Consider the following 25,658-nt stretch of genomic DNA (forward strand, 5'->3'; position numbering starts at 1 on the left):
TTTGGGGGGTGTGAAGGGAAAAGGCTCTTTAAAACTTTCTTGATTTGTTCTTTGTAAAGGATCCATTTAGTTTTTCTACAATGCTCCAAAGTCAGTGTCTCCTAGAAAAACCACATCTCATCCTAATTTAAAATGTAATGTTTGCTTCAGTTATGAGCATTTTCTTGTCTCAGTGCTGATTTCTCCCTTTTCTTCTTTTAAAGTTTTGTTTGCCCTTTGCTTTCTCAGATGTTTTCCAAGCGAGACGTTAGCTCCGCCCTTTCTGTTCTCATCCAGTACTTCAGCCCTTATCGTTATTGATTCCTCCCTTCTCGTTGCCTTTGAACAAAATTTTCTACCCTTTCACCTCAGTGCTGGGTCCATTTCCTCTTATTCCTCCTTTAATAGAATGACTTTGGGGTCAAGGCTGTTTTGTGAGGCCTGCTCTAGGCCCCGCCAGCAGTGAGTGAGCTCATCATCTGGATTTTAGAACCAGTGTTATTGGCTTTCTTTGTGCTATTGGCCTTTGGTGGAGAGTTAAGAGAAAGTTCATAGGTTTCCAGGTAGAGTGGCTTTTTGGTTTTGCTTAGTTTCCAAGTTTTGTTAATTTTTGTGTAACGTGTCATCCTCCATTTGGGGAGTTTCTGGACATTTTTTTTTTTTTTTTTTGGTTTTTCAAGACAGGGTTTCTCTGTGTAGCTTTGCGCCTTTCCTGGAACTCACTTGGTAGCCCAGGCTGGCCTCGAACTCACAGAGATCCACCTGGCTCTGCCTCCCGAGTGCTGGGATTAAAGGCGGTTTCTGGACATTTTAGTGTCCAGATGTTTCCGAGTATTTCTTTGCCATGAGAAGAGGACCTGCACCCCTGCTGCCAGGTTGCAATAGTGTCCCTTACATCTGCACTGTGGATGATGTACTCGGGCTATGGACCATCAGTTTCAGACTCCCTTGTGGTGGTTTGAATGAGAATATCCCCCAGAGGCTCAGATACCTGAGGACTTGGTCCCTAGTTGGTGGCACTGTTTGGGAAGGCTGTGGAACCTTCATGAGGGTGGAGCCTTGCTGGAGGAAGTACATCACTGAGAGTAGGCTTTGAGCATTTATAGTCTCTCCGAACTTCCTGTGTATCCTCCCTACTTCCTGTTTGTTCCCTCTGTTTTGTGCTTATGGTTCAAGATGTGACCTTTCAGCTTCTTGTTCCTGTGTTATGTTTGCGCCTGCTGCTGTGTTTCCTCACCATGAAGGACTCCTGTCCCTCTGGAACCATAAGCTCAGGTCAACTTTCCTTCTCTAAGTTACCTTGGTCATGGTTTTATCACCATGACAGAAAAGTAACTAATGTGGCTGTTACTAGCCCTGGTCAGCCGTGCCCTTTATTTCTACTGTAAAAGTATATTTCTTTTGATGGAGACGAAGTCCTACTCTAGAGGCCAGGCTGGTCTTGAACCTCTGGCAATCCTCCTTCATTGGCCTCCCAAGTTCCAGGAGTATAGGTATGAGCTACCACACCCATCTTAAGCATGTATTCTTTTAAAAAATGTATTTTTTTTCAGAGCTAAGAGTATACCATAGACTATAAACATGCTAGGCAAGGTCTGCCACCAAGCTCCTTACTCCAATCTTAGGAATCATCTTTGCAAAAGTTTTCTTTGTTTTCAGTACTGTGATTTGAACCTAAGGTCCTATGCATGCTAAGCAAGCACTCTACCACCGAGTACAGATAGAGACCTTTTCGTTTTTACTTTGAGACAAGATCTCGATACACTTCTGTCCTGGCTAGTTGTGTGTCAACTTAACACAAACTAGAGTCATCGGAGAGGAGGGAACCTCAATCGAGAAAATGCCTCTGTTAGATCGGGCTGTAGGGTATTTTCTTAGTGATGGATGTGGGAGGGCCCAGCCCACTGTGGGTGGTGCCATCCCTGGACAAGTGATCTGGAGTGTATAAAGAAGCAGGCTGAGCAAGCCATCAAGCAGCGAGAGCAATTCCTCCATAGTCTCTGCTTCAGCCCCTCCCTTCACTTCCCTCCTTGAATTCCTGCCCTGACTTCCCTTGACGCTAACCTATAAGCCAAATAACCCTTTCCTCCCCAGGTTATGTTAGGTCTTTGGTGTTTATCACAGCAACAGAAACCAAATAGAATAAGCAGCAAGTGCCCTTAACCGCTGAACCATCCTACCCCACCCCAGGGTCTTCAACAAGAATTTCCTTCCATTCATGCCCCAGAGCACGTGCTGGGCTGAGCTGAGAGGTGGCACATCTGCCTCTCCAGGGGACTCTAGAAGTAGACTTCACTGTCTGCTTAGGTTGAGGGTGTGTGCACAAAGCCTCTGTGGAAATCTGGGTGGGATTTCCACAAATCCTGGGGGCAGAATCAGCTCTGAGCAACAGGCAAAAGTTAGAACTACATAACGAGTTTGTTACCGAGACATCCCAGATGGGATTGGGCAGGTGATCATTGGCAAGCCTGAGAGGACACAGGCCAGTCATGATGATGTCTGTCACCTTGGTCTGGAGCTCCTGTCCTGTCCTAGAGGGGACAGCCAGCTGCTGGGGAGGGAGGGAGGGAGGTCTTTGCTCCCTGCCCCCAGCCACAGCACTGAGGGAAGCCTGAGGCCAGTGGGCTGGCTAGGATGGCCACCAGCACCCTACAAGCCTGCTCTTTCAAACCTGAGTTCTGTGGTATGCAAAGGGTGTCAGAGACACTGGGCTTCCTGGGTACAATGAGTGAGAGCAGCTCAAGTTCAAAGCAGAGCTGATGGTAGCAACTCTCTGAGTCAGCCTGGCCCGGAAGAGTCAATAGACCCTGAACATAATTCTGCTACCTCCCTGGTGCTGGTGCTGGTGCTGGGCTGGATAGCCCCGCACCATCACAATGCAGTTTGCAGGGCCCTGGATGCAGGTGGTGCTTCTGGGATGTCCCAGGAAGGGGTGGGGAGCAGAGGAGGACCAGGAGCCGTCCAGGGACTGTGTGGCATTCCCTTGAGGCTGAATACAGCCTCGCTGAGCAAAGTGGTCCTCCTACCTGTGTGCTGGCACCTTCCTGGTGGTGCCAATGCTCTGGGTTTACTTGGAGAGGTTCTCAGCTTAGAACAAGATGGTGGAGCCCCTGGCTGTCTTGGAGGCCCAATTCCAGCTGGGCACCCTTTCTGCAGTAAGCTGAGAACATGTGGCCCAGATGGCTGACACTCCATGCCATGAGGAGGACTGCTCTTCTCTTACCATTCAGGCCACCCAGGCTGAACAGTGCACTGCACCAATTATGTAGGCATAACTGTGGAAGCCCAGGTCAGCCAACAGCGCTGGCCCGGCCTCTTCTGCGAGGTCTATGTGTTCTCAGAGGTTGACATGCTGGGTAGTTCAGCATTTCCTGGCCTTCCCCATCACCACGCTCTGCTGTGTTACCTCAGCTGGAGCTACGCCAGGGGCTGGTGTGAGAGGCACTGGCCTTGCTCCCATGGCTAAGTTGGCTTTGGCCTCCAGGGCAGCAGGTGACTCCTGGAGCCCTGGCAAAGGTGAAGCTCAGGTGAGGACCTCAGTACAATGGTGGCTGCTGGTCTGAGGTTCGTGGGCACAGCCAAGGACAGATTTCCTGGGAATAAGCTTGGCAATGGTGAGAGAGAGTGAGGAGCCAAGAAAAAAGGCAGCTGAGCTAAAAATAGAAGCATTGAACAGTGTCGGGAAATGCTGTCTCTGGGGCCAGGTTGATTTCTTTATTGATACTTATTTAAGTGATGTAGGAAGGCATGCCGTGCCTGCCCAAGCAGATGTAGAGAGCACTTCTGACAAGAGCACACAGGACAGGGACGGCAAAGATGAGACCCTGAAGAAGAGGATTGAGAGTGGGTGGGTGTGGTGGGGATACCCACCAAGGTCCAGGGGAGCCCCTCAGTGAGACTGCTGCCTCAGGGAGTGACTGTCACAGCTTCTCAGACCATCTGCCCTGCGGGCAGTCTGGGATGTATATTCTCGCATGCTTACCACCTTGACTCTGTTCCCGCTCTAGACTTAATTTAGCAGGAGAATCATGTTTACACACCATTTGTTTATCTCCATATATTTGTCACTGTTTTTACTTCCCCAGTGGACCGTCTGAGCTCCTGATGAATACTCTTTAGGGAAGCATTTAGTTAAATGCCAGCAGAAAAGCACACTCCAGGGGATGTCTGAGTCAGATGTCTGGTCTGCAGTGCAGATGTTCCCAGATGCCTGGAGACTTCATGAGGGGCAGTAGGGAAGAGATGAAACTGGGAAGCCATACCTGAGTCACCTCATGGATGACCTGAAATTAACACAATACCGTTTTCAAAGTTGGGTGGCTTCTCAAAATACTAAGCTGATAGCCAACCATGGTTGTGCACGCCTTTAATCCCAGCACTTGGGAGGCAGAGGAAGGCAGATCCCTGTGAGTTTGAGGCCAGCCTGGTCTACATAGTAATTTCCAGGACAGCCAGGGCTACATATAGAGACTCTTTCTCAAAAAGCAATAAATAGATAATAAATAAAATAAAACACTAAGCTGAATTTTGAGATCATACAGATTGGCATGCAGTTCTCAGAGGAGGAATGGGCTCTTATGACCATGCTCCCCCTGCACCCCCTACCCCAGGGGGTCAGTAGCCAAATCTTAGCAAAACTGCAGCACAGTGTTCCACCTAGGTGTGTTCAGCAGTTATCCATGACTGTGACAAATACCTGTGAAGAACTACCTAAAGGGTGACAGGTTTATTTGGGCTCAGAGTTTTACAGGTTTCAGCTTATCATCAGTGGGTGCCATGTTCTGTGGTTTTGGACTGGTAGAAGGCTGAATGAACATCATAGTAACGGAAATCTGTTGTGAAGGCTACTCATGGTGGTCACAGCGCGCACGCGCGCGCACACACACACACACACACACACACAGAGACACACACTCAGAGAGATAGAGACACAGAGAGAGACAGAGACACAGAGAAACAGAAACAGAGACACTCAGAGAGACAGAGACACAGAGACAGAGACACAGAGAGACATTAATAGAGTTCTGATACAGACCATTCCTCTCCAGGGGGACCCCACACATTATCCTTCATAGCCTCCCCACTTTCATTGTCCCCCCACATTCCCTGACAACCACTGATCTCTCCATCTCTCTGGTCTTTATTTTCCCACCAACGATTCAGGATTGAAACTGCACATATACCTTTAGGCTAGGGGGTTCTTAGTATTCTCGCTGGAGACTCACCCGGGTGGTTGCAGGCATCAGAGTCCATTCCTTTTCTTTGCTGAGTAGTATTCTAAGTTACAGCTGGGTCACAGTTTGTCCACCCACTGAAGGACATCTATGTTATACCCCATTTGGGGCCACCATGAATAAAGTTGCTATCAACATTTGCTGACTTGCCATTCTTTTTGACCCTGACCTTTGGGGGCGGGGCAAGCAAAGCCTTCCCTTCCACAAAGCACGCATAGTATCCAGACCTATAATTTAGCACATCATGGGCTATCGGGAAAGACCGTTTGAGTTCTGGGCCCACCAGATTTCCAAACCAACCAGTCAAAACAAAGTGCTGCCTCATGATAAAGGGATCTGGAAAAAACCCACAGGTATTGATTGATGGGAGTAGCAGCATTTTCTAGCAGAAAAAGGGAAGGATCAATGGGCCGGTCTTTGTGCCAAGTCCAAGTATTTTCTAAGTCCCTATGGGGACAGAAAGGCCCCAGTAGATGTTTTGTCACAGGAGAGTGGTCCAGCAGGCCACTTCCAGCCCAGTGGAGCCAGAGTGCCACCTAGCACAAACAGTGGGCTCACCTTAGCCATCTCTCCCTTTAGAAGGAAAATGTCCACGTGGCACTACCCTGGCACCAAGCCAGGGCTCATATCTTCGCAAGGAGCAGCTGTGGGAATTTCCTCAGGGTAGCTGGACTCTACTGCCTGTCCTGACGGACAAAAGACACGGAGAGCGGGTGTGGACCCACACCTTCATTCCCAGGAACTTTGAATTTTATCTTATTTTAGCTATTAAAGTGAATGTGACATAGCATGGGGGTCGGGGAGGTATGTGAGAGAGAAATCAAGAGGCTGGGAATTGAACCCAGGGCCTTGTGCTTACTAGACAAACATTCTACTACCCAGCTACACCATTAGCCCCTCACATTCTCATTAGTTTTCATTTTCCTGATGTGTAATGGGTGTGATGAGGGTTAATTTTAATTGCCAACTTGACAGATTAAGGAACATCTAGGGGCTCTCTGTTCCCCCCAGCAGCCAGACAACAGAACACCAGCTGCAGCCTCCCTTCCCCCACTTCATGCCTCCTGTGGATCCCAAAGACCATCCCCTCTTGACTACCCCCCCCACTTATTGCTGTGTCCCAGCCCCCTTGGGTGGATACCCCCCGGCTCACAACCCCATAGGTTGTGCCTGCCAGAAGACCAGATTGATGTCTTGTCCCGTTGAAATCAGGGAGGCTTCCAGAGACATACAGCTAGGCATTATTCTGAGAGAGAGAGAGAGTCTAAATTGGAAGTCTCCATCGGATCCCTCCCCTCGGAGCTTGGGGAATACTGAGGAAGAGGGGGTAAAATGATTGTAGGAGCTGAGGGGATGGAGGACACCAGAAGAACGTGGCCCACAGAATCAACTAAGCGGGGCTCACATGGGCTCACAGAGAGACTGAATCGGCAAGCACCAGGCCTGCAGGGGTCTGCACCAGGTCCTCTTTGTATATGTTGTGGCTGTTAGCTTGGTGGGTTTCGTGGGACTCTTAACTGTGGAAGCAGGTGTGTCTTTGGCTCTTTTGCCTGCTCTTGGGACTCTTTTCCTCCCGTTGGATTGCCTTGTCCAGCCTCAGTGCGAGGGCTTTTGCCTTGTCTTACTGTATTTTGTTTTGTCATGTTTGGTTGTTGTCTCTTAGAGGCCTGTTCCTTTCTGAAGAGAGGGGGAGGGGGAGTGGATCTGGGGGAGAGGGAAGGTGTGGGGGTGGAGAATGGAGGGAAGGGAAACTGTGCTTGGGATATATTGTATGAGATAAGAATCCATTTTCAATTGAAAAGAAAGAAAGGGTGATCTATGGCATTGACGAGCTATGCGTTTGGGTGTGTCTTGTTAACTTTTCCAGATGGGATTAACTGAGCAAGAATTATCCTCCATGTGAGCAGCACCATCCCAGGGCCTGGGGTCCCCCCGGTGAATTAAAAGGGAAAAAGGGGAAAGCAAGCTGAGCTTAGTCACTCCCCCATCCCATCCCAGTCCTGATTTGCTGAGATGTGGGGAGTTTCAGCTATATCCTCCTGCCGCCATGGGGGCATCCTTCCTGGCCATGGTGGACTGTATTCTCAAACCATGAGCAAAAGTAAACTCTCTCTCTCTCTCTCTCTCTCTCTCTCTCTCTCTCTCTCTCTCTCTCTCTCTCTCTCTCTCCAGGGTTTCTCTATGTAGCCCTGGCTGTCCCGGCACTCACTCTGTAGACCAGGCTGGCCTCCAACTCACAGAGATCCACCTGTCTCTGCCTCCTGAGTGCTGGGATTGAAGGCGTGCACCACCACTGCCCGGCCTTCCCTCTCTTAAGATGCTTCTTGTCGGGTACTTGGTTACAGCAACAGAAGCAGTGAATACATCGTAATAATGCTAGTGTATGTTGAGCAGTGTCTGAGGTACCAAATAGCTGTGACAAGACACCATAACCAAGGCAGTTTGTGAAAGAAAGCACTTAATGGGAGGCTTGCTTTCAGTTTCAGAGGGTGAGTCCATGGCCATCATGACAGGGAGCGTGGTGGAAGGCAGGCAGGCAGGCAGGCAGGCAGGCATGGCACAAGAGCAGTAGCTGAGGGTTCGCATCTGACCTGTGCAGGAGACAGAGACAGAAAGCAAGGCTGAGTCTGATGTGAGCTTTGGAAAGAAACCTCAGAGCCCACCCCCAGTGGTGTATCTACTCCAATAAAGCTATACCTACTCCAACAAGACCACACTCCTAATGCTTTCCAAATAGTTCTGATAATGGAGGACCAAGCATTCAAGCATATGAGCCTATGGTTTTCTTCTCTCTGTGTCTCTCTCTGTCTCTCTGTCTGTGTCTCTGTCTGTCTGTCTCTCTCTCTCTCTCTCTCTCTCTCTCTCTCTCTCTCTCTCTCTCTCTCTCTCTCTCTCACACACACACACACACACACACACACACACACACACACACATATTTATTTTTGTGGTGCTGGCCATTAATCCAGGGCCTGGCACCTGCTCAGCTGTGTAGCCACCTCCAGCCCACTTCTTGTTTTCATTCTTCTGTCCTTTTTTCTCTTTTGATGTGCATGGGTGTTTTGCCTACACATGTTGTCTGTGCACCACATGCATGCCTGGTTCCCACAGAGGCCAGAAGAGGGTGTAGGGTCTCCTGGGACTGGAGTTACAACATGGCTGGTTGCTGCCATGTTGGTACTGAGTAGTAGATGGGGAGGGGGCTGGGAGGAGGGAGGGAAACCTTGGGTTGGGATGCAAAAACAATAAATAAAACTTTTTTTAAAAAAAAGTGAGGAAGACTAGCCTGGAATTTTGTATGTATTGTTTGTCTCTTTCTTTCTTTCTTTCTTTCTTTCTTTCTTTCTTTCTTTCTTTCTTTCTTTCTTTCTTCCTTCCTTCCTTCCTTCCTTCTTTCTTTCTTTCTTTCTCTCTCTTCCTTTCTTTCCTTTGGTTTTTTGAGACAAGTTTTCTTTGTGTAGCCCTGGCTGTCCCGGAACTTCTGAATGCTGGGATTAAAGGTGTGCACCACCACCACCTGGCTTGTTGGTTGTTTTTGGTGCCTTCCTTCCTGGGCATCACGGTCTTCAGCTGGTATCATCCCCACCCTCCCCATCTGAGGAGGTCTTCTATGTCTTGTACAATATGTCCTCAGGCCACCTGAGACATCTTTATTACTTCCTGTTATTTTGAAGAATAATTTGTATGTGATACTGTTTGAGGTTGACATATTTTAAATTTAGTATTTTAAATATTTCAGAGAGCTGGGGAGATGGCGCAGTGGGTCAAGGCTTTGGCTGCTGAGTCTGACAACCTCAGTTCGATCCTGGAGTAGAAGGACAGAACTGATTCCTGAAAGTGTTCTCTGACCTCCACATGCACACCATGGCACATACATGTGCCCCCCCCACATACACATACACACACACACATACACTAAATAAATGAATAAAAATTGTAATAAAATAAATTTCCACCTGGTTTCAGACTTCTGGCTTCTGATAAGAAGCTAGCCCACCCTTATCATCATGCCTTCGAAGGTAATATCCATATTTCTTGGCCTCCTTAAACTTTCCTCTTCATCTCCAAATATTATCTTTGTATTTACCTGTCTTAGGGTTTTTTATTGCTGTGAAGAGACACCGTGACCACAGCAACTTTTACAAAGAAAACATTTAATTGAGGTGGTAGTTTATAGTTTCAGAGGTTCAGTCCATCATCATCATGATGGGGAGCATGGCAGCGTGCAGATAGACTTGGTGCTGGCTGCATCTTGACCAGAAGGCAGCAGGAAGTCAACTGACTGTCACACAGAGTGAAGCATGAGAAAAGAGACCTCAAAGCCAGTCTCCACAGTGACACATTTCCTCCAGCAAGACAGGCCACACCTCCTAACAGTGCCACTCCCCTTGGGGGCCATTTTCTTTCAAACCACCACAGTATCCCACTCAGATTTTGCCAAGTTTTATTTTTTTATTTTATTTTTTTTGAGACAGGGTTTCCCTGTGTAACACTTCTGGCTTCCCTGGAACTCTATTTATAGACCAGGCTGGCGTGGAAATCACAGAGATCTGCCTGCTTCTGCCTCTTGAGTGCTGGGATTGAAGACGTGCACCACCACTGCCCAGCTTTGCCAAGTTTTCTAACCTGTGCATAAACAGCTCTCACTATGCCTTTTTTTTTTTCTATTATTTTTAAATGTTTCCGCGTCCTGGTCTCACTTTCTTCTCCTTTGGTAACTCCTGTCCCACGGCAGCCAGCCCAGTCTCCACGCCCCTTTGGTCTCTGAGGTTTTTACTTCTTGTGGTTCTGTCTTTGGACTGAAAGCTTTCTGTCCACCTGTGGTCACAGCACCGCTCCTCCTCCTCCTCCTCCTCCTCCTCCTCCTCCTCCTCCTCCTGTCATCTCTAGTTGCCTCTCATCCAACCCAGTCACACTTTCATTCCAGTTACCACATCTTCCAGCTCTAGAATTCTGTTCTTTAAAAAAAAATAAAGATTTCTTTTTTTTATGTGTGTGTGCGCGCGCGCGCGCGCGCGCGCGCGCGTGCGTGCGCCGAATGTGTGAGGGTTCCCTGAGAGCCCAGGAGAGTGCCAGAGTCCCTGGAACTGGAGTTAACAGGGGTGGTGAGCTGCCCAGTGTGAGTGCTGGGAACTGAACTTGGGTCCTCTGCAATAGCAGCAAGATTTAAACCACTGAGCTATCTTTCCAGCCATTTGATTCTTTTAAAATACTTCCTCTCCAGGCCTGAAAAGATGGCTCAGTGGTTAAGAGTTCTGGCTGCTCTTCCAGACGACCTGCATTTGATTTCTAGCAACCACATGGTGGCTCAGGACCATCTGTAACTCTAGTCTCAGGGGATCCAGTGCCCTCTTCTGGCTTCTTCAGGCACCAGGCATGTACGTGTTGCACAGACATATATGCACAGACACCCATACACATAAAAACAAATGATAAAAGGGAAATACTTTTGTTACTCTCCTGTCAGCCTTTCCTCATGCATGTTAATTTAGTTTCTAAAATATATGTTGAATAGTTGCTTTGGCCTTTGTAAACAGAGTCTCTGGGTCATGGTGGCTGCTTTCTGTTGAAGTTTGTTTAGTGGGGCCTCACACTTCCTGCTCTGTCTAGTCATTTCTTGGTGCACATTGGACTTTGTTAAGCAATACATTGCAAAATCTCTGGATTCTCTTACCCTTGAGTCTTGTCTTCCATTCTAGCTCACAGCTCCATTAACCTTCCCTCTTGGGAGCTCCTGTAAGTTTGTTTCAAGGTGCACTCCCCCACCCCCCATCCCTCCAACTGGCAGGACTCCATCTCCAAACTTGATCAGATCAAATCAAGTCATTGCTGTAGGCTTTATTGGAGGGCAGGGACAGACAAGTTCTGGCTTTGAGGCCAGATCTGGCCACAGCCTTTGTTTGATATGGAGTCCCTGAGCTAAGACTTGAGTTTAAGTTGTTAAAGGGCTGCTAAAAACAAAAAGCAGGGTAAGAGACAAAAACTGTAGTGGCATGTAAAATCAGAAGTCCTCCTGTCACATTGCAGAGGGAGCCTGTGGCCTGGTGACAGGGTCCTTACTCTAGTGTCTCAGCTGAATGTCCTGCTGCTTGGGCTTGAAGGTCCCTGTTGCTCCTGACAGGCCCAACTGGAGCTCATTCCTGTGAACGAGAGTCCCAGGGAAGGAGCTAAGTCTGCAAAGACTGATCGACTAATTACTACTACAGTGATGGAGAGAGGTTGTAACATTGCAGGTCTAGAGCCTAATTATTTTATTATAGCCTAGCTTTGGCTCCCTAAATTGCCATTCATTGCCCATGCCAGAACTAGCACCCTGTGACTAATAAATTAAAAACCTTTTGAAACCTATTAACTTCTCAGACCACTAGCTCCCACCAACTCCAAAGCTAAGAATGTCATTTGAGGCCAAGAGAAGAGATTCCTTCATTGTCCTGTCAGTGAGTCTCTGATGTAACCACCAATGTATTTTAAATTGTCTTGATTTATGACTTTTCTACGTTCTGCTACTACAAAACTTCTTCAAACTGCCTCCATGGGGGAGACATGAAACCTGGGGTAACCTCCTCTGAGATGCCTCAGAGGATTCCTCAAAACCCTTGTTTCCTGGGGGGTAGTCACTCAAATTTGGTTCCAAAATAAACCATCTCTTATTCCATTTGAGGCGAGAGTTGTTTTTGCATGGACATCCCACAAATGCTTAGGTGGATAGGGGCCAAAACCTTTGGAGCATTTACAGAGTCTTAGGACCCCTACGCTTGCTTAGCCCTATTCTCTAGGCTGTACCTGGCAGCCTCCGCCAGCCTCCCGAATCAGTTGCCCCAAAGCCTACACCAACATGCACTCAACAGTTAAGCCATGCTCAGACATTCCATATGCACACTGAAGTCTATTTGCAAAAGCTCCCATAGGTCTGCTTTACTTGCACAAGAAACTTTTATGAGGTTCAAAGTAAGATTTGATTTTTTGCGGCATTCCCAATACCCAGAGGCTTCAAAGCAGTACCAGCTACGGGTGGACAGTACTGGCGAAGGTGGGGGCACACTGAAGAGCATAGTCCCATATTCTGTGAGCCAAGTTTAGTGCTGAGTGTTGACTGCAGGTGAAATATGTCCTTGACCCCGTGAAAACACCCAGAAAGGACAGTGGGAAGGTGGCCTGCAAGCGGGTGTACACAGAGAACTCTGAGTTGTAGGGAGGTGGGTGGGAACGCTTTCGATCTTGGTTGCTTTGATTTAGCACACTTGACAAATCGGTGTTAACAAGTGAGCAGGGACTCAGCTTGGCACAGCGCCGCTGAGCTCGTTCAGAGGTAAAAACCGATCCAAGGTTTTGATGGATTTTCTGAGGCGTCCTGCAGAGGCCAGAAAGGAGGAAGCTCCCTTGGAGATACCAGGAATCCCGCAAGGGGTGGCAGGGGAGGTGCACGGATAGGAGCGAGGATGAGGGTCAGGAAGCACCTGCAGGTGCGAGGCCGAGGGTCACCCAGTTTAGGCAGGTACGACGAGGTCAAGGGTCCAAGGGTCACCATCTTGGGCAGGTGAGAAGCGCGAGTCACGGAGCGCAGGCAGGTGCACCACCCGCTGTCCCCCTGCAGCCCTCGGGGCTGCCCGAGCCTCGAGGCGGAGGCGTCTCCAGCCCCGCGACAGCTACAGCAGCCCCGCCGCGCTCCGCCCGCCGCCCGCCTGGCACGCGGCCTTCCCCGTAGGAGGGCAGGCGGCGGCGGGGCCCGCCCCTTTAAGTCGCGCGCCCCGGAAGTGGTCACGCAGCGGCGCCGGGGCCGGAAGTGGACGCGGCCGGCGGCGGCGGGCGGTCGGCTAGGAGCTGCCTGGGGCCGGAGGCGCGGAGGCGCGGGCTCAGCGGGCCCCGCGCGGCCTCGGGTGCCCATGGGGGGCGGGGGGCCGGGCCGGTGACGCCGGACGCCCATGGACGCCCCTGAGGAGCCGCAGCCGCCGGTGGTCTACACCATGGAGAACAAGCCCATCGTCACCTGTAAGTGCGGCCGACCGGGTCGGGGGGCGCGGCCGGGCGGGGCAGCTCCCACCTAGGCTGACACAGTCGATCTCCGACCTTTCCACCGGTGACCTGCGACCCGCTGTGCAGCGGGCTCCGAGCTTTGGGTCCTGCCTGGGGCGGTCCAGACCAGCTCGCTCTCTGCTGTCAGAGCTGCTGGTCCGGGACCGGGCCGGCCTTCCCCGCGGGTCGGCTCTTCTGCCGGCTGAGCTGCGCACTGACCGCAGTCCGGTGGGCAGGCCCCGGCTCTCCGCAGAGCGCAGGTGCTCTTCCTCTAGTAACTGACAAGCCGGAGTGGCAGGTGGCCGGCCAAGCGGCTTAGGGACCCAGCTCTGTCAGGTCGCACCTTCCTGTGCCTGCAGGCTCTTTCATGAGATATCTGGGCTGCGCTACCAGCGAGTTTCCGCTCGGACAGCCTCTTCTGCACTTGTTCTTTCTCCCACTTAATGCACACACACACACACACACACACACACACACACACGGATTGTTTCTCTGCTACAGAAAAAGAAAATTCTTCTCTTTAGTTAAAAAGCATAACTTAAAAGAATTGAGTAGTTTTGCAAACCACGAACTCACGGGAAGTGTTGACATGTTAGTTGACGTTTTGACAGGTTGCCGTGCTGTCTCTCAAAGTACAGGTGTAAGTATAGTCTCTCAAATATCACAGGTGTGATATTTGGCTGTTGGTAGTTCAGTATGTATGTGACCTTCTGAAGCTACTTTTTGTAAACAGGAAGCACTGTTTGCAAAACCTGGTGCTAGGTGCTAGGCCCCGGGATTCCCAAGGTCTACAGCACACCCTGCTCTGCTCTCTCCTTTGGGCCCTTGGACGAACGGGCATACTCCTCCCAGCGCCTCCCTCCTGTAGCCTCCTAGATATTTCATATTTAAAGACTGTCATTGCTTTGTCTTTAGATGAGCTTTCTCAGGGAAGTGGATGTGTCTCCCTAAAGTTGGGAGACTTGCATATTTCAGCAGTAGCTCCCTCCCTCTCCCCAGAATGCTTGGCAACTGAAAGAAAGGTGTGCCAGGCTTCACCTGCAGGCAGGTGGACAGATGTGGCAGAGCTGGTCCTGAGGCTGCCCCACCCTGCCCAGGTGCTCCATGGTCCCCTCGGGAAAGTTGCACCCAGTTCATGTTTGGATTCAATGTGTTCCGGGTATTGAGAACTTTTCCCCCAAGTACATACACAATAGGAATTCTGGATGAGTACTTCCTATTTGTAGGGATATCCACTTACCTGATTGTATTTCCCGACCCTTACTTAACTTTGAGCATAGGCATTTTAACTTTGATAGGCATTTTATCAGTACCCTTCTGAAGGTAAAGCTCCAAGCTCGGAGGCATCAGCTGTGACTAAAGGGGAAGGATTAATTACTCTGGTAGTTAGTGCTTGGAAATGTGTAATATTCAGTTTCTTGCCTTCCTGTGTGTAGGACAGTGGCAGGGTGCAGTGTGCCTTCCTGCAGGCCTCTTGGAGTTTGGGTTGTTGGTGGGGGAATTCCCATGGCTTTGAGGTAGCATCATAAGAAAGTGTGCTGATGGTGTCCCCGATTTGGAAGGTGCAACTCTTTATTGGAATTTCAGAAAACAAAGTAATTTCAGAGAAAAGTAAAGCAATCTCTTTAAAATAAAAAGATTTCTTTCTTTCTTTCTTTCTTTCTTTCTTTCTTTCTTTCTTTCTTTCTTTTTTTTTTTGACACTTGGAAATTCCAACTTGACGGTGTACACTCAATGCCATTTTTATGTTCCTGGGGCTGGAGCTTTGGCAGTCACTAATCCTATTTTCACCTCATTCCTTCTTCATCTTTTTATGTTTTGAAGGAGAAGCTAGTGAAAGCAGTTCAGACATCTACCCGAAGGCCAGTTCGCTTTTAACAGCACTCCAGTACTACGCATTATAATTCTCTTAGTGTTTGCTCCCCAATCTGTTTCGTCTTATTCAAAAAAAAGTCTTCCTTCAGATCTCCTTGAACACCTTCCTAGCCAGTCTGTCCATGTTAGGATGAAAGCAGAGTTTGTGTTTATCATGGTGTGTATGTTCATGTATGTGCAGATTCGTTACCTGTGGAGAACAGAAATCAGTCTCAGGAGGTGGTCCACCTTGGCTGTCTACCTTGGCTTTTTGTTTGTTTGTTTTCATACAGGGTCTCTCACTGAGACCTGGGGCTTACCAGTTAGGCTATTCTATCTGGCTAGTGAGCTATAGGAATAATACCGATATCCACTTCCACATTGCTGGGATCACAAGCATGTCACCACGGCTTGCTTTTCACATGGATTCTTAGGACCCACACTTGGATCCTCATGCTTTCCCTGGCAAGCATTTTATGAGCTGAGTTATCTTCCTAGCCTCAGTTTTTCCTTTGGACAGTGCTGGACTGTGGGCATGTGAAGAATGGAAAGTTCTCAGAGGTTAAGGGGAAACAGAAGAGGTTGTTGTTTGGAAATACTGCTGAGTTATTTTAATGTTTTGAGGCTACAGAGCCGTTTTAGTTGGTTTTAGCCATAATTGGGAGATTCTTAACATCCTGCCTGGTGGGCTGTGGTAGAGAGAGACTACCTTTGCAGAGGATCTGTTAGTACTGGAGCCTTTGTGTGGAAACTGCAGGGGCTTGGGGTGGTGAATCACCTAGTCAGAAAAATTCGATGCTTACCATAAATTTTATTAATCATGAAAAATGCTCAGTGATACTGAAATCCAGCCAATCCATTTGTTTACATTTTAAGTTTTAGCTTAGTTCCTCCTGCCCCTAAAACCAAGTTTGTTTAAGAGAGACAGGCTCCTGACCCAAGAGATGTTAGGAGAGACATGTTTCTCCTACTGTGTGCATATTCACAGAGACAGTCGATGGCCCACTGTCTGTAGCTTTCCTCCATGATGGAGCACGTGTGGTCACCTTGGAATGGTGAAACATCTCAGAGATGATGGTCCTCTCTCCAGGTGGCCACCTTGCTCTAGGGACAGATCTAGTGCTATACATTTTGAAGGAGAAAGAAGACAGCAGAAACCAGCAGCTCTGCAGGGTTTTGTACCTGGTTGGAGTTGGACTTTCCCCTGTAGATGAGAAGTTATAGATTTGGATTTCCTACCCAGTCTGAAAGTACAAAAACAAAGTAACTGTGAAGTGTGTTTTTCTTAAAATTAGTAAACATAGGTGTGGGTGGGATCAGGTAGTAGCCAGTGACTGAACAGTGGGAGGGGCCTGAGGGGGTTGGTAGGCAGGGCAGGCAAGAAGAGGAAACCATGTTTTACCTGCCTTGCCTCTCCAGCGGGGGAATGGAGCCCAGCAAGTGCTCAGCTGTGGAGCTGCCTATATATCCACCCCTGTCTTTACTTTTTGAGACTCACTAAGATGCCCAGGCTAGTCCTAAATTTGGAATTGTCCTGCCTCAGCCTTTCAAGTAACTGAGGTTACAGGACTCTTCAGCAAGCCTGGCTTTGTAGGTGTGCCATTTCTGCCCATGCTGGTTAGGAGTACTTGTGTTTTCCAGGCCATTTGGCGATCATCTTTATTCTTGGGGGACCTCAGCTGTGAAATGGATAATTCAGTTGATATGAGGTTAGAGGAATGAATATATGCAAAAGAAGCTAGCTAAGAAGAGATCCCTAAACTTTTTCTGGTCTCAGTGCCTTGAATGTCACAGAATGTCACCTGGTTATTGTATTTAGTAATCTCTTTGGCCTGTTGTAGCAGTCACAGAGGGCTGTTGTACTGGGAAAGTTCTTTGTTGGCAGACAGTGTCTTCACGTGAATGATATGATTTAATGTGAGTATGGAGTTTCATGAGGTGTCACAGGCTGATCTCCAACATCTTTTTTCTTACCTGCTGAGCTCTGTGCCCCATCTGCAGACAAGAAGGGCAGAGACTGCAGGCCAAAAGTCTGCCTGGCATCTTTCTGTGTCTGTTTCCTCCTATCCTCCTCTAAGTGTTCTCCTGTGTCCCGCCTTTTCTTGCCTGTCCTCCCCTGATCACGCCCTGTTTATGTCTGCTCACAACACAAGTTGTCACTCTAGTCACAGACCTTGGTCTACAAGAGTATCTGTTTTTAAGTTACGGATTGATGGCTTTGACTTTTCCCCCTCCTACGGCTGAAATAAGGCTAGGATCCAGTCATCTTTCCCAACTTTATGGTGGGCCCCACATCATAGGCCCTTTTTTCTGTCTGTGGGATTCCTGCAGTGGCCTCCCAATATCCACCCACCCTTCCAGAAAAGGCATAACACACAACTCCCCAGCTCAGGCCCTGCTGCTGTCACAGCACCTTCTCAGAATAACTTTCCCAAGGCTAAGGTATGGCTCAGTGGTGCACACTTGTTTAGTGTGTGCAAGACCCTGGGTTCTACCCTAGCACCACCAAAACCAAAAGAAACAGAGTAACCTTCAAAGGCCTCCCAAGAGCCCTACCCCCTCCCAAACTAACCTCTGGCTGCCTGGAGCTGTAGAGCCTGCCCCTGCCCCTGCTCCTGCCCCTGCCCCTGGCCTGGTGCTCTCTGTGGCACTCTCTGATTCTCTGCCTCCCTCTTCTCCCAGCTTCTGGGGACATAATGGTTCCCTGCCTGCCTTCTGGAACCTGTTCAAATGTCACTGACCTCTAGGCCTGCTTTGCCTCTCACACCTCACTTGTGTTTGGGATCTCACTGACTTCACCCATTTTTCTTGGCTTAGAGCTCCTAACATAAATATTTGTTTTTGTCTTTGTTATTGTTTCTTTTTGCATTGAAACCAGGCTAGAGTGTAAAGAGTGTAAAGCTTCATGACTAGGGGGCTTGATCTGTTTCACTGCTGTGTTCTTGGCACCTTGAATAGCACTTGGCAAGTACTGGGTGCTGAGTCTGCTTGTGGAGTAGATTAAATAAGTGAGTACTAATTCTCTCAGGGAACATCCTGCTGGGTGTCCTTTACTGCTTCCATGAGGTAGATACTTCTGATGCTATAATGTTCTTTTCCTTCTGTACACTAAGAGCAGTGTAGAAAACTCTTGGAGACTACTTGTTCTTAGGTAAACTGAACTTGCCCATTCTGTGTGGACTTTTAAGCAGGAGAATACATGTTAATCCAGTTAGGCAAATCTAACCAGTATGCCAAGGGCATTTGAAAGTTAGTGGCAGCTGCATTTAGGGAAGTTTTCTCTACTGCAAGTTAGCGCACAATGAACATCACAGCAGAACCAAGGCCTGTTGGTCAATGGGCTGGCCTTGTGCTGGGGAGACCCACCTGGCATCTAGAAGAGGCCTCAGAAGATGCGGTTGGAACTCCAGGAATCTACAAGATCACATTATGGAGTCTGTCTGGCATCTTTGATAGACACTGTACATTAGTTCATCCTGCTGTCAGCAGCCTCTTCCACTGATTGCCAATCAGCCACTGTGTGACCAGTCTGCCTCCTGTTTATATGGTCACTAGTTGGTGGACATTAGGATTTTTTCTACACTTTGGCTCTTGAATTCTACTGCACGTCTTTGCGTGGACATGTGTTTTTATTTCATAGAGGATTCTAGGAGAATGGCTGTGTCACATGGTGAGCTTATGTTTAGCTTTTTAGGAAAGTGCCAACTCTTCCCAAAGTGGTTATACTGTTTAACATCCTTGGCAGTGTACAGCTTCCCACATCCTCACTGACAGGCTGTTGTCTGCCTTTTCCCTGTAGGGGAAGATTCCTCTGTCTTGTTTGTTTGTTTTGAGACAGCCTTACTGTGTGACTGTATAGTCCAGGTTGGCCTGTACCTGGAGCTCTTCCTGCCTCAGTGTCCAGATGACGAGTGCCCCACACATATAACCCTTAGTGAAATGTTTATTAAGTGTTCATTTTAATTTGTAACTCAATTCTATTTTCCAGATAATACATCTTTTTCTCAGTTACATATTTGAAGGTATTTTCTCTTAATGTCTTGTTTTTTTCCTTTTGTGTGTGTACATGCGTGTGTGGAGAAGAGAGATTGATGTTGATATTGAGTGTCTTCTGTTCCTTATCTTTTGAGAGAAGGTCTCTTGCAGAACCTTGTACTTGCTGATTGGCTACATGGTGTTCCAAGGATCTGTCTGTCCCCCGCCACCCTCCATCTCTCAGTGCTAGAGTTACAGGCCCCACTAACAACCACGGCTACCTTTGGCCATGTCCAGCAAGGCAGGCCCTTTATCCACTGAATCATCTCCCTAGCTCCTCTTTCCTTTTGTTAGAACAAAACATGTTCGTTTAGCAGTGGTTCTCAGCCTTCCTAATGCTGTGATCCTTTAGTGTAGTTCCTCGTGTTGTGGAAAAATTATTTTGCTGCTACTTCATAACTGTAATTTTGCTGCTGTTGTGAATCAGGATGGAAATATCTGATATGTGACCCTTAAGGGGCCGTGACCCACAGGTTGAGAACCACTGATTTGGCACATGGCAGAGAGCAGTTGTGAGAATAGAAGGATAACCTTTGTAAGATGATGAGCTGTTGAGGAGTCTTGTGTAGTGAGGGTGAATTACATTTTGGTTAGGCTGCAATTTCCTGGCATGTGATTCCTGCATGTAAACGAGGACAGGCCTGATTGGTTGGTGTGTGGTTAGGGCCAACCACTGTACATGCAATTTCCCCCATGCAGATGGAGCAGCTCTGTGGTATAGAATTGCCTCTTCCTCAGTTTGGGTGGAATGGAGCTGTTGACTAGGCTTGCATCGGTGACACATTCCCCCTTTTGAACTCTCCATCATGGCCTTCCTTCACATTGCCACCCTCTGCCCCAGCAGAGCCATGAACCCAATATTGAGGGGGTTGATTGGAAGTCTCTTCTTTAGTAGCTTCTTTGGGCCGAGCAAGGGAGATGCACGCTTGGCCCTGTCTGTAGCTGATTACTCTGGCATGAGTTCCTGGCAGGCCATGAAAAGAGAACCATACTTAGAGTAATTTTGGTAGAAGGTTTGCATTGTCTAGTCCAGGAGGCTTATGGGAAGTGGGGCATCCAGTGCCAGGGGGTGAATATTGTCAAAGTGTCACATGGGCTAGAACTGTTGAACCCTAGAAGACACAAAATTTACAAGAGGTTAAAGCACAGGAGTCTCCATTCAGAAAGGGGCAGATGGAAGTGTGTGTGGGTTGGGAGGGTATGGGGGGAGAAGAGGGAGGGGAAACTGTGGTCGGTGTGTAAAATAAAGGGCAAAATGTTAATAAAAAGTCTGAATACAAAACTAGTAAGGAAACCCAAGTGTACCAAAAACAAAGACAAACAAACAAACAACAACAAAACAACACAGGAGTTATTCAGTAGTCCAGAAAGATGGAGGCCATGCCTGCCCCCAAAGGGGTTAGGGTGTCCTGTACAAGAAGGGCTTGTAGAAGGAATCTGAGCCAGTTTCTGGTAAGGTCTCTTAAAGAGACAGTTCAGGTCCTTAGTTGATTACCACTTGGTAGGACTCTCTTGCCTCTCCTGTGCTTTGTGGGAGATAGGATTTTGCCCTGGACAGATAGATAAAGTCCTGACAACTCTGTAGAGCCTTTTACATTGGCTAAAGTGGCCACCTGAATGATGCCTCTTTACAAGTGCCAGGCCCTGGCTGGCCCAGGTCAGGATGAGAGTCTGGACAGTGCTGGTAGAAACTTGCTTTGGGATATTGCTAATTAGATTACTCTTTGCTATGCTCTCCTTTTGGGTGTATAAGACCATGTTGGTGGCCCTGAATTTGTAATGGTCTTTGTTCTGGTCAGTCAAGACTCCTTAGGAGTTACTCAAGGGACTTAGGAGGAGTCCCATGGCTCTTTTTATCTGAGATGGATCAGGGGTCTTACTGGTAACATGGCTTCCCTTGAAAGCAATAAGGACCTTTCTCTCTGGAGTGACCCTCTTTGTAGAAGGTACACAGATATGAGTCCAGCCTCTGGGTCAACACCTCTCTCTGATCAAGATGACAGTGACTTATCAGAGCTGCAGACCCTTTTAGAGGGGCTGGGAAGAGTGCTCAGTGGTTAAGAGAGGACCCAGGACCCATGTTGGGCAGTTCACAACTACCTGTAACTCCGTCTCCGGGGACCCCAACACTCTTCTGGATTCCATAGGCATGCTTCGCTGCATCTGTGTACACACACACACACACACACACACACACACACACACAAATTTTTAAAACAATAAAAGTAAATCTTCAAAGATATGAGCTTTTAAAAGCATAGCTACAGAATTTATACTTAAAGTGTTTTTAAAAATATGAGATAGTGAATTTTAACTCACTGTGTCATTTTGAAACAGATGTTTGCTATGTGGCCCAGCCTGGCTTCATACTCATGATCCTCTAGCCTCTGTCTCTGAGTGCTGGGATGGTAACAGTTGTACACTACCATACCTGGCCTCCTGGTGTCTTAACTCTTTAAAAAGCATAGTTTGAATTAGTATTCAAATAAAGGTCTTTTTAAAAGACTTGTTTTATTTTATGTGTATGGGTGTTTTGCCTGGGTGTTATGTCTGTGTACTACATTCGTGCAGTGCGGCAGAGGCCAGAAGAGGGTGTCAGATCCCTGGGAACTGGAGTGACAGAAGTTGTTAGCTTGTTTGGGTGCTGAGATTTGAACCCAGGTCCTATGGAAGAACATACAGTGCTTTTAACTGCCAAGCCATATTCCAGCCTCCTAAATGAAGTTTTTAAAGTAAGGTCATTCTCTTAGAACCTCTGCCCCCCTGTTCCTTTTGCCTTCCAGTTTTTTGCAGCCTTATCTCAGCTGTCCTTCAGAGTTCTCTCTGTCTGATCAGCCTTAGCTGTGAGCTCAACATTTTATTCTTTTGTTGTCTTGCCTTTGCCAGACTGTCTCATTACTGGTGGTGTGTTCCTCCATCAGCAGGTGCACAATATCTTATTGTCTCTCCACTAACTCCTGAAGGTTGTAAAATGGTGAGATTCTAACTTGAACATTTTTTCCTCATTTATTAGTAGGAATACTTGAGTTAAAAGCATTTATACATGCAGATTTATTGTACTTAGTATGCCTTGTTCCCCTCACAGAGTGTCTTGAGACCTGGCTCACTGTTCTCTCCAGTGACAGTTGGCTCTTCCAGTGTCATGAGCAACCTTGGTGTTTTTGGCCACTTGCTGCTGCTGCACTGGTGTGTACACTTTTACTTTTGACCACTCAGAGCTTCCGTCTCTGAGGCAGGGCACTTTGCTAGGTTCTGGACTATTCGGCTTGCTGTGCTTCCTGCCTCGGATCCACAGTCACCATCATCCAAGGAGCCCTGCTTCCTTTCAGTATAAATGCAGTCTAGAAGCTTACCTTGACTTGGATGCTTGTCACTAGGTTTCTTCAGTGGGGTCTTTTTTATTTTAAAGATGGTCAGAGTAAAAACTCAATATTGCAAGGCTTTATTTACTCAACTATTCTATCTTCTATACGTTCTTTCTTTTTTGGGGGGGAAGAAACCCCTGCATCTGTAACTCAACTCATGACTATGTGTAATCAGTATACAGAGCATTTACGTTAGATCAGGCCTGCAGTCAGCTAGAGTATTTACAGTGTGTGGAACAACGTGTGTAGGATCTGTGCAAGTGCTGTACCACTTTATATTAGGGACTTGAGCATTGGCAGAGTTTGGTGTCCATTGGGCTCCTGGGGCAAGTCTCTCAGATTTAAGGGACAACTGAATTCTGCCCTCTACCCTGGCATCTCCTTTACCTAAGGATCCCATTGCAGATTTAATAAATGGTTTATTCCACTATTTGAAATAACATAAGCTTGATGAATGGCTCAGTGGGTAAGTGGCTCAGTGCTGGAGTTTGATCCCTGAGACCCACATAGTGGAGGAGAGAACTGACTCCTGCAGTCTGTCTCCTGACCTCCACATGCACACATGGTTCAGGTGCAATGACCCCCCCCCAATAATTTTTTAATGTAATTTAAAAATTTTTAACGGAATGAATATTCTGTATTTTCCTCTCTCAGGTGAGAGGTTGCTGACTCAGCTGGTTCCTACAGCTCTCCTTTTCCTCAGTGTGCCTTGCACTGTGCTGTCCCTGGGGTGTGGGCCCAGCGTGAGGGGCTTTACTGTGCTCGTATCTGTCTTGTTCCTGGTTGTGCCAGGTGCTGTGGAACATGGCTGGACTTGCCAGGCTCTTCTCTTCCTTCATCGTGCGGTCTTGAAGCTGCAGTAAACCCCATTGAGAAGGGTGGTTTTGGACAAAGACTTTGGGGTGATGAGGGGAGAGCAAGAAAAGAAGCAAGGAACCCCTTAGTCTCAGGCAGGGCTCTTCTCCACCTGCACCGTCCACCCAGGCAGCCACAGTGCTCCTGTTTGCTCTGACATAAAAACCTACCAACTAGCCCATCAGTGGTGGTGCACGCCTTTAGTCCCAGCACTTGAGAGGCAGAGGCAGAGGCAGGTGGATCTCTGTGAGTTCAAGGCTAGCCTGGTCTACAGAGTAAGATCCAGGACAGCCAGGGCTACACAAAGAAACCCTGTCTCAAAAAAATAAAAAACCGACCTACAAACTGGAAACATCAAGATGGCTCCTCAGGTAAAGGCACTCATGACGATGTAAGCCCGATGACCTGAGTTCAATTTCCAGAACCTATTAAAGGCAGAAGAAGAGAAAGTTGTCCTTTGACCTCCACATGGGTATTGTGGCATGTGTGGTCACATGCACACATAATGCATGTATGTGAGAGTTTACACACACACAATAATGATAAATAAAGTTTAATGTTAAAAGTCTATCGTTTACGCCGGCTTTTCATGGTGTTATGTTGAGATGCAGTTATCCAATTGTTTCCTTAGATTGTTCAGTTTCCAGATTAGCCTAGGCTCTGTGAGTTGTTGAAGGTGGCTGTTGTCTCCTTAGTTAGGTGGTGCAGGTGTATACAGAAAAAGACCTTGGCACTCTGTGTCTTGGGGCTGGTATTCTGTGTCAGTTGAATTTCCTTTTCTGCAAACCTTCACGGCATAAAGCTTGTGGCCTCTAAGGCACCATACTGTGTTCCCTCTCATCACTCCTACTGAAGGAAGTGATTGTCGCCTAGAGCAGGAACTGGGGCTTGTGTGGGGATGTGCATTCTTATGCCTGTGTGTGCCTGTGCATGAGCGTGTGCACATATGTGGTGTGCCTGTGTGGATGTGATTTGGAGGTGGAAATGCAGGGACCAGAGTGGGGGTCAGGAGGAACGCTAGATGGGATAGGCATAGGGACAGCCCATGTCGAAGGGACAGGGTCACTGATGGACCACTGGGGGCAGGTTATGTGTTTAATACTAGATTTCCCTGTGATAGCTCCTAGTGTGAAGTTTTTCTTAGTGACTTTTTTATTATAGGGCTGACATGGTGAGTTACAGCAAATCCACTAGGAGTTGTTGAGCAGGCTGAGATAACGTCCCAGACTGTGTCCTTGGCTGTTGTACTGTCCATTGGAGGGTCTGTCTTAGCAAATGCCATTGAGGAGGATTAATGTGTGTTGGTTGTTGGGTCAAGAACATGCATGCTTAGGCTCAGAGACTGGCCCTCCAGAGAGGTGTTCCAGCTGTGGGAGCTGCCTCTTTCTGGGCTGCAGCTCTTGCTCACTGCGAAAGCATGTGTAGAAAACAGCAATTTCTGAAGGTCTATAGTCAGCAGGTATCAGGTACAGTGTGCATTTCTTTTGACTCTTTTGTTCAGAAGTGGAACCCTGGGGTCTTTCTTGGAGGATCCTCTTAGGTCAGCCTCATTCTTGTGTGTCCTCCCTTGGTGGCAGGGCTCTTTGGTAATCCGAGTCGCACTCAGCCCTGGCTGAGTGCCGCCAGCCATGCCACTGTCCAGCCGTGGAACTTAGCTAAAGTCTGTCCCTGCCTCCCACTGTGAGTGCTGTGGAGCAGAGTGGCCCCTAGAGCAATCTGACCTTCAAAATGAGACATGGCTGGTGAGATTGAGGAGAGTCTCCTCAGAAACAGCTGGGCTGTCCATGGCTTGGCTCCTGTCTCTAAGGTTTACTGAGGAATAGCACAGGGTCAGTAGGCACTGGGGGTCTTCCTGGAGACCTTCCTCCTGTCACAATCTGCTAGGTCCAGGTGCTGACCGTGAAGAGCGTGGTGCCAGGCCTTTTTGACTCTTACCAGCTGCTTGACCATGGCCTGCTGGGAAGCACTCTCCCACCCCCACCTCAGTTCCTGTCTATACAGTGACCCTCCTCCACAGGCTGGCTTGAAGTTTCAGGTGTGCTGGGCCAGAATCCCTACAAAGGTTATTAGTGTTCTTGTCAAAGAGCCCACGAACTCCTCACACCTTCCACCACTGGAGGACACTGAACAAGGAGAATTGGAAGCCCTCACCGAACAGTGCCTCTGAGGCCTCAGAACTGTGAGATGTGCTTTCTGCTGTCTGTGAACCCCATCCAGAGTTCTGCTTTCACCTGGTGATGGGACACCTAGTCCGATGAGAAGAGATGCTGTCTCCCCGCCCCCAAGTATAATTAGCGCTCGTCTTCTCTGAGTGTACAGAGTT

The 25,658-nt window shown here is 48.2% G+C and overlaps 1 protein-coding gene across 1 annotated transcript in view; it reads left to right on the plus strand.

The window, feature by feature from the left end:
* Window positions 1-13,071: 13,071 nt before the first annotated feature.
* Window positions 13,072-25,658, plus strand: part of Trappc10 (trafficking protein particle complex subunit 10) — a 62,676-nt gene continuing 50,089 nt past the window's right edge. The window contains exon 1 of the mRNA XM_059281485.1: window positions 13,072-13,202. Coding sequence (XP_059137468.1) covers window positions 13,136-13,202 — 67 coding nt within the window. The 5' untranslated portion in view covers window positions 13,072-13,135. The remainder of the gene's footprint in view (window positions 13,203-25,658) is intronic.

Source organism: Peromyscus eremicus, chromosome 16_21 (assembly GCF_949786415.1).
Source record: "Peromyscus eremicus chromosome 16_21, PerEre_H2_v1, whole genome shotgun sequence".
Lineage (NCBI taxonomy): Eukaryota > Metazoa > Chordata > Mammalia > Rodentia > Cricetidae > Peromyscus > Peromyscus eremicus.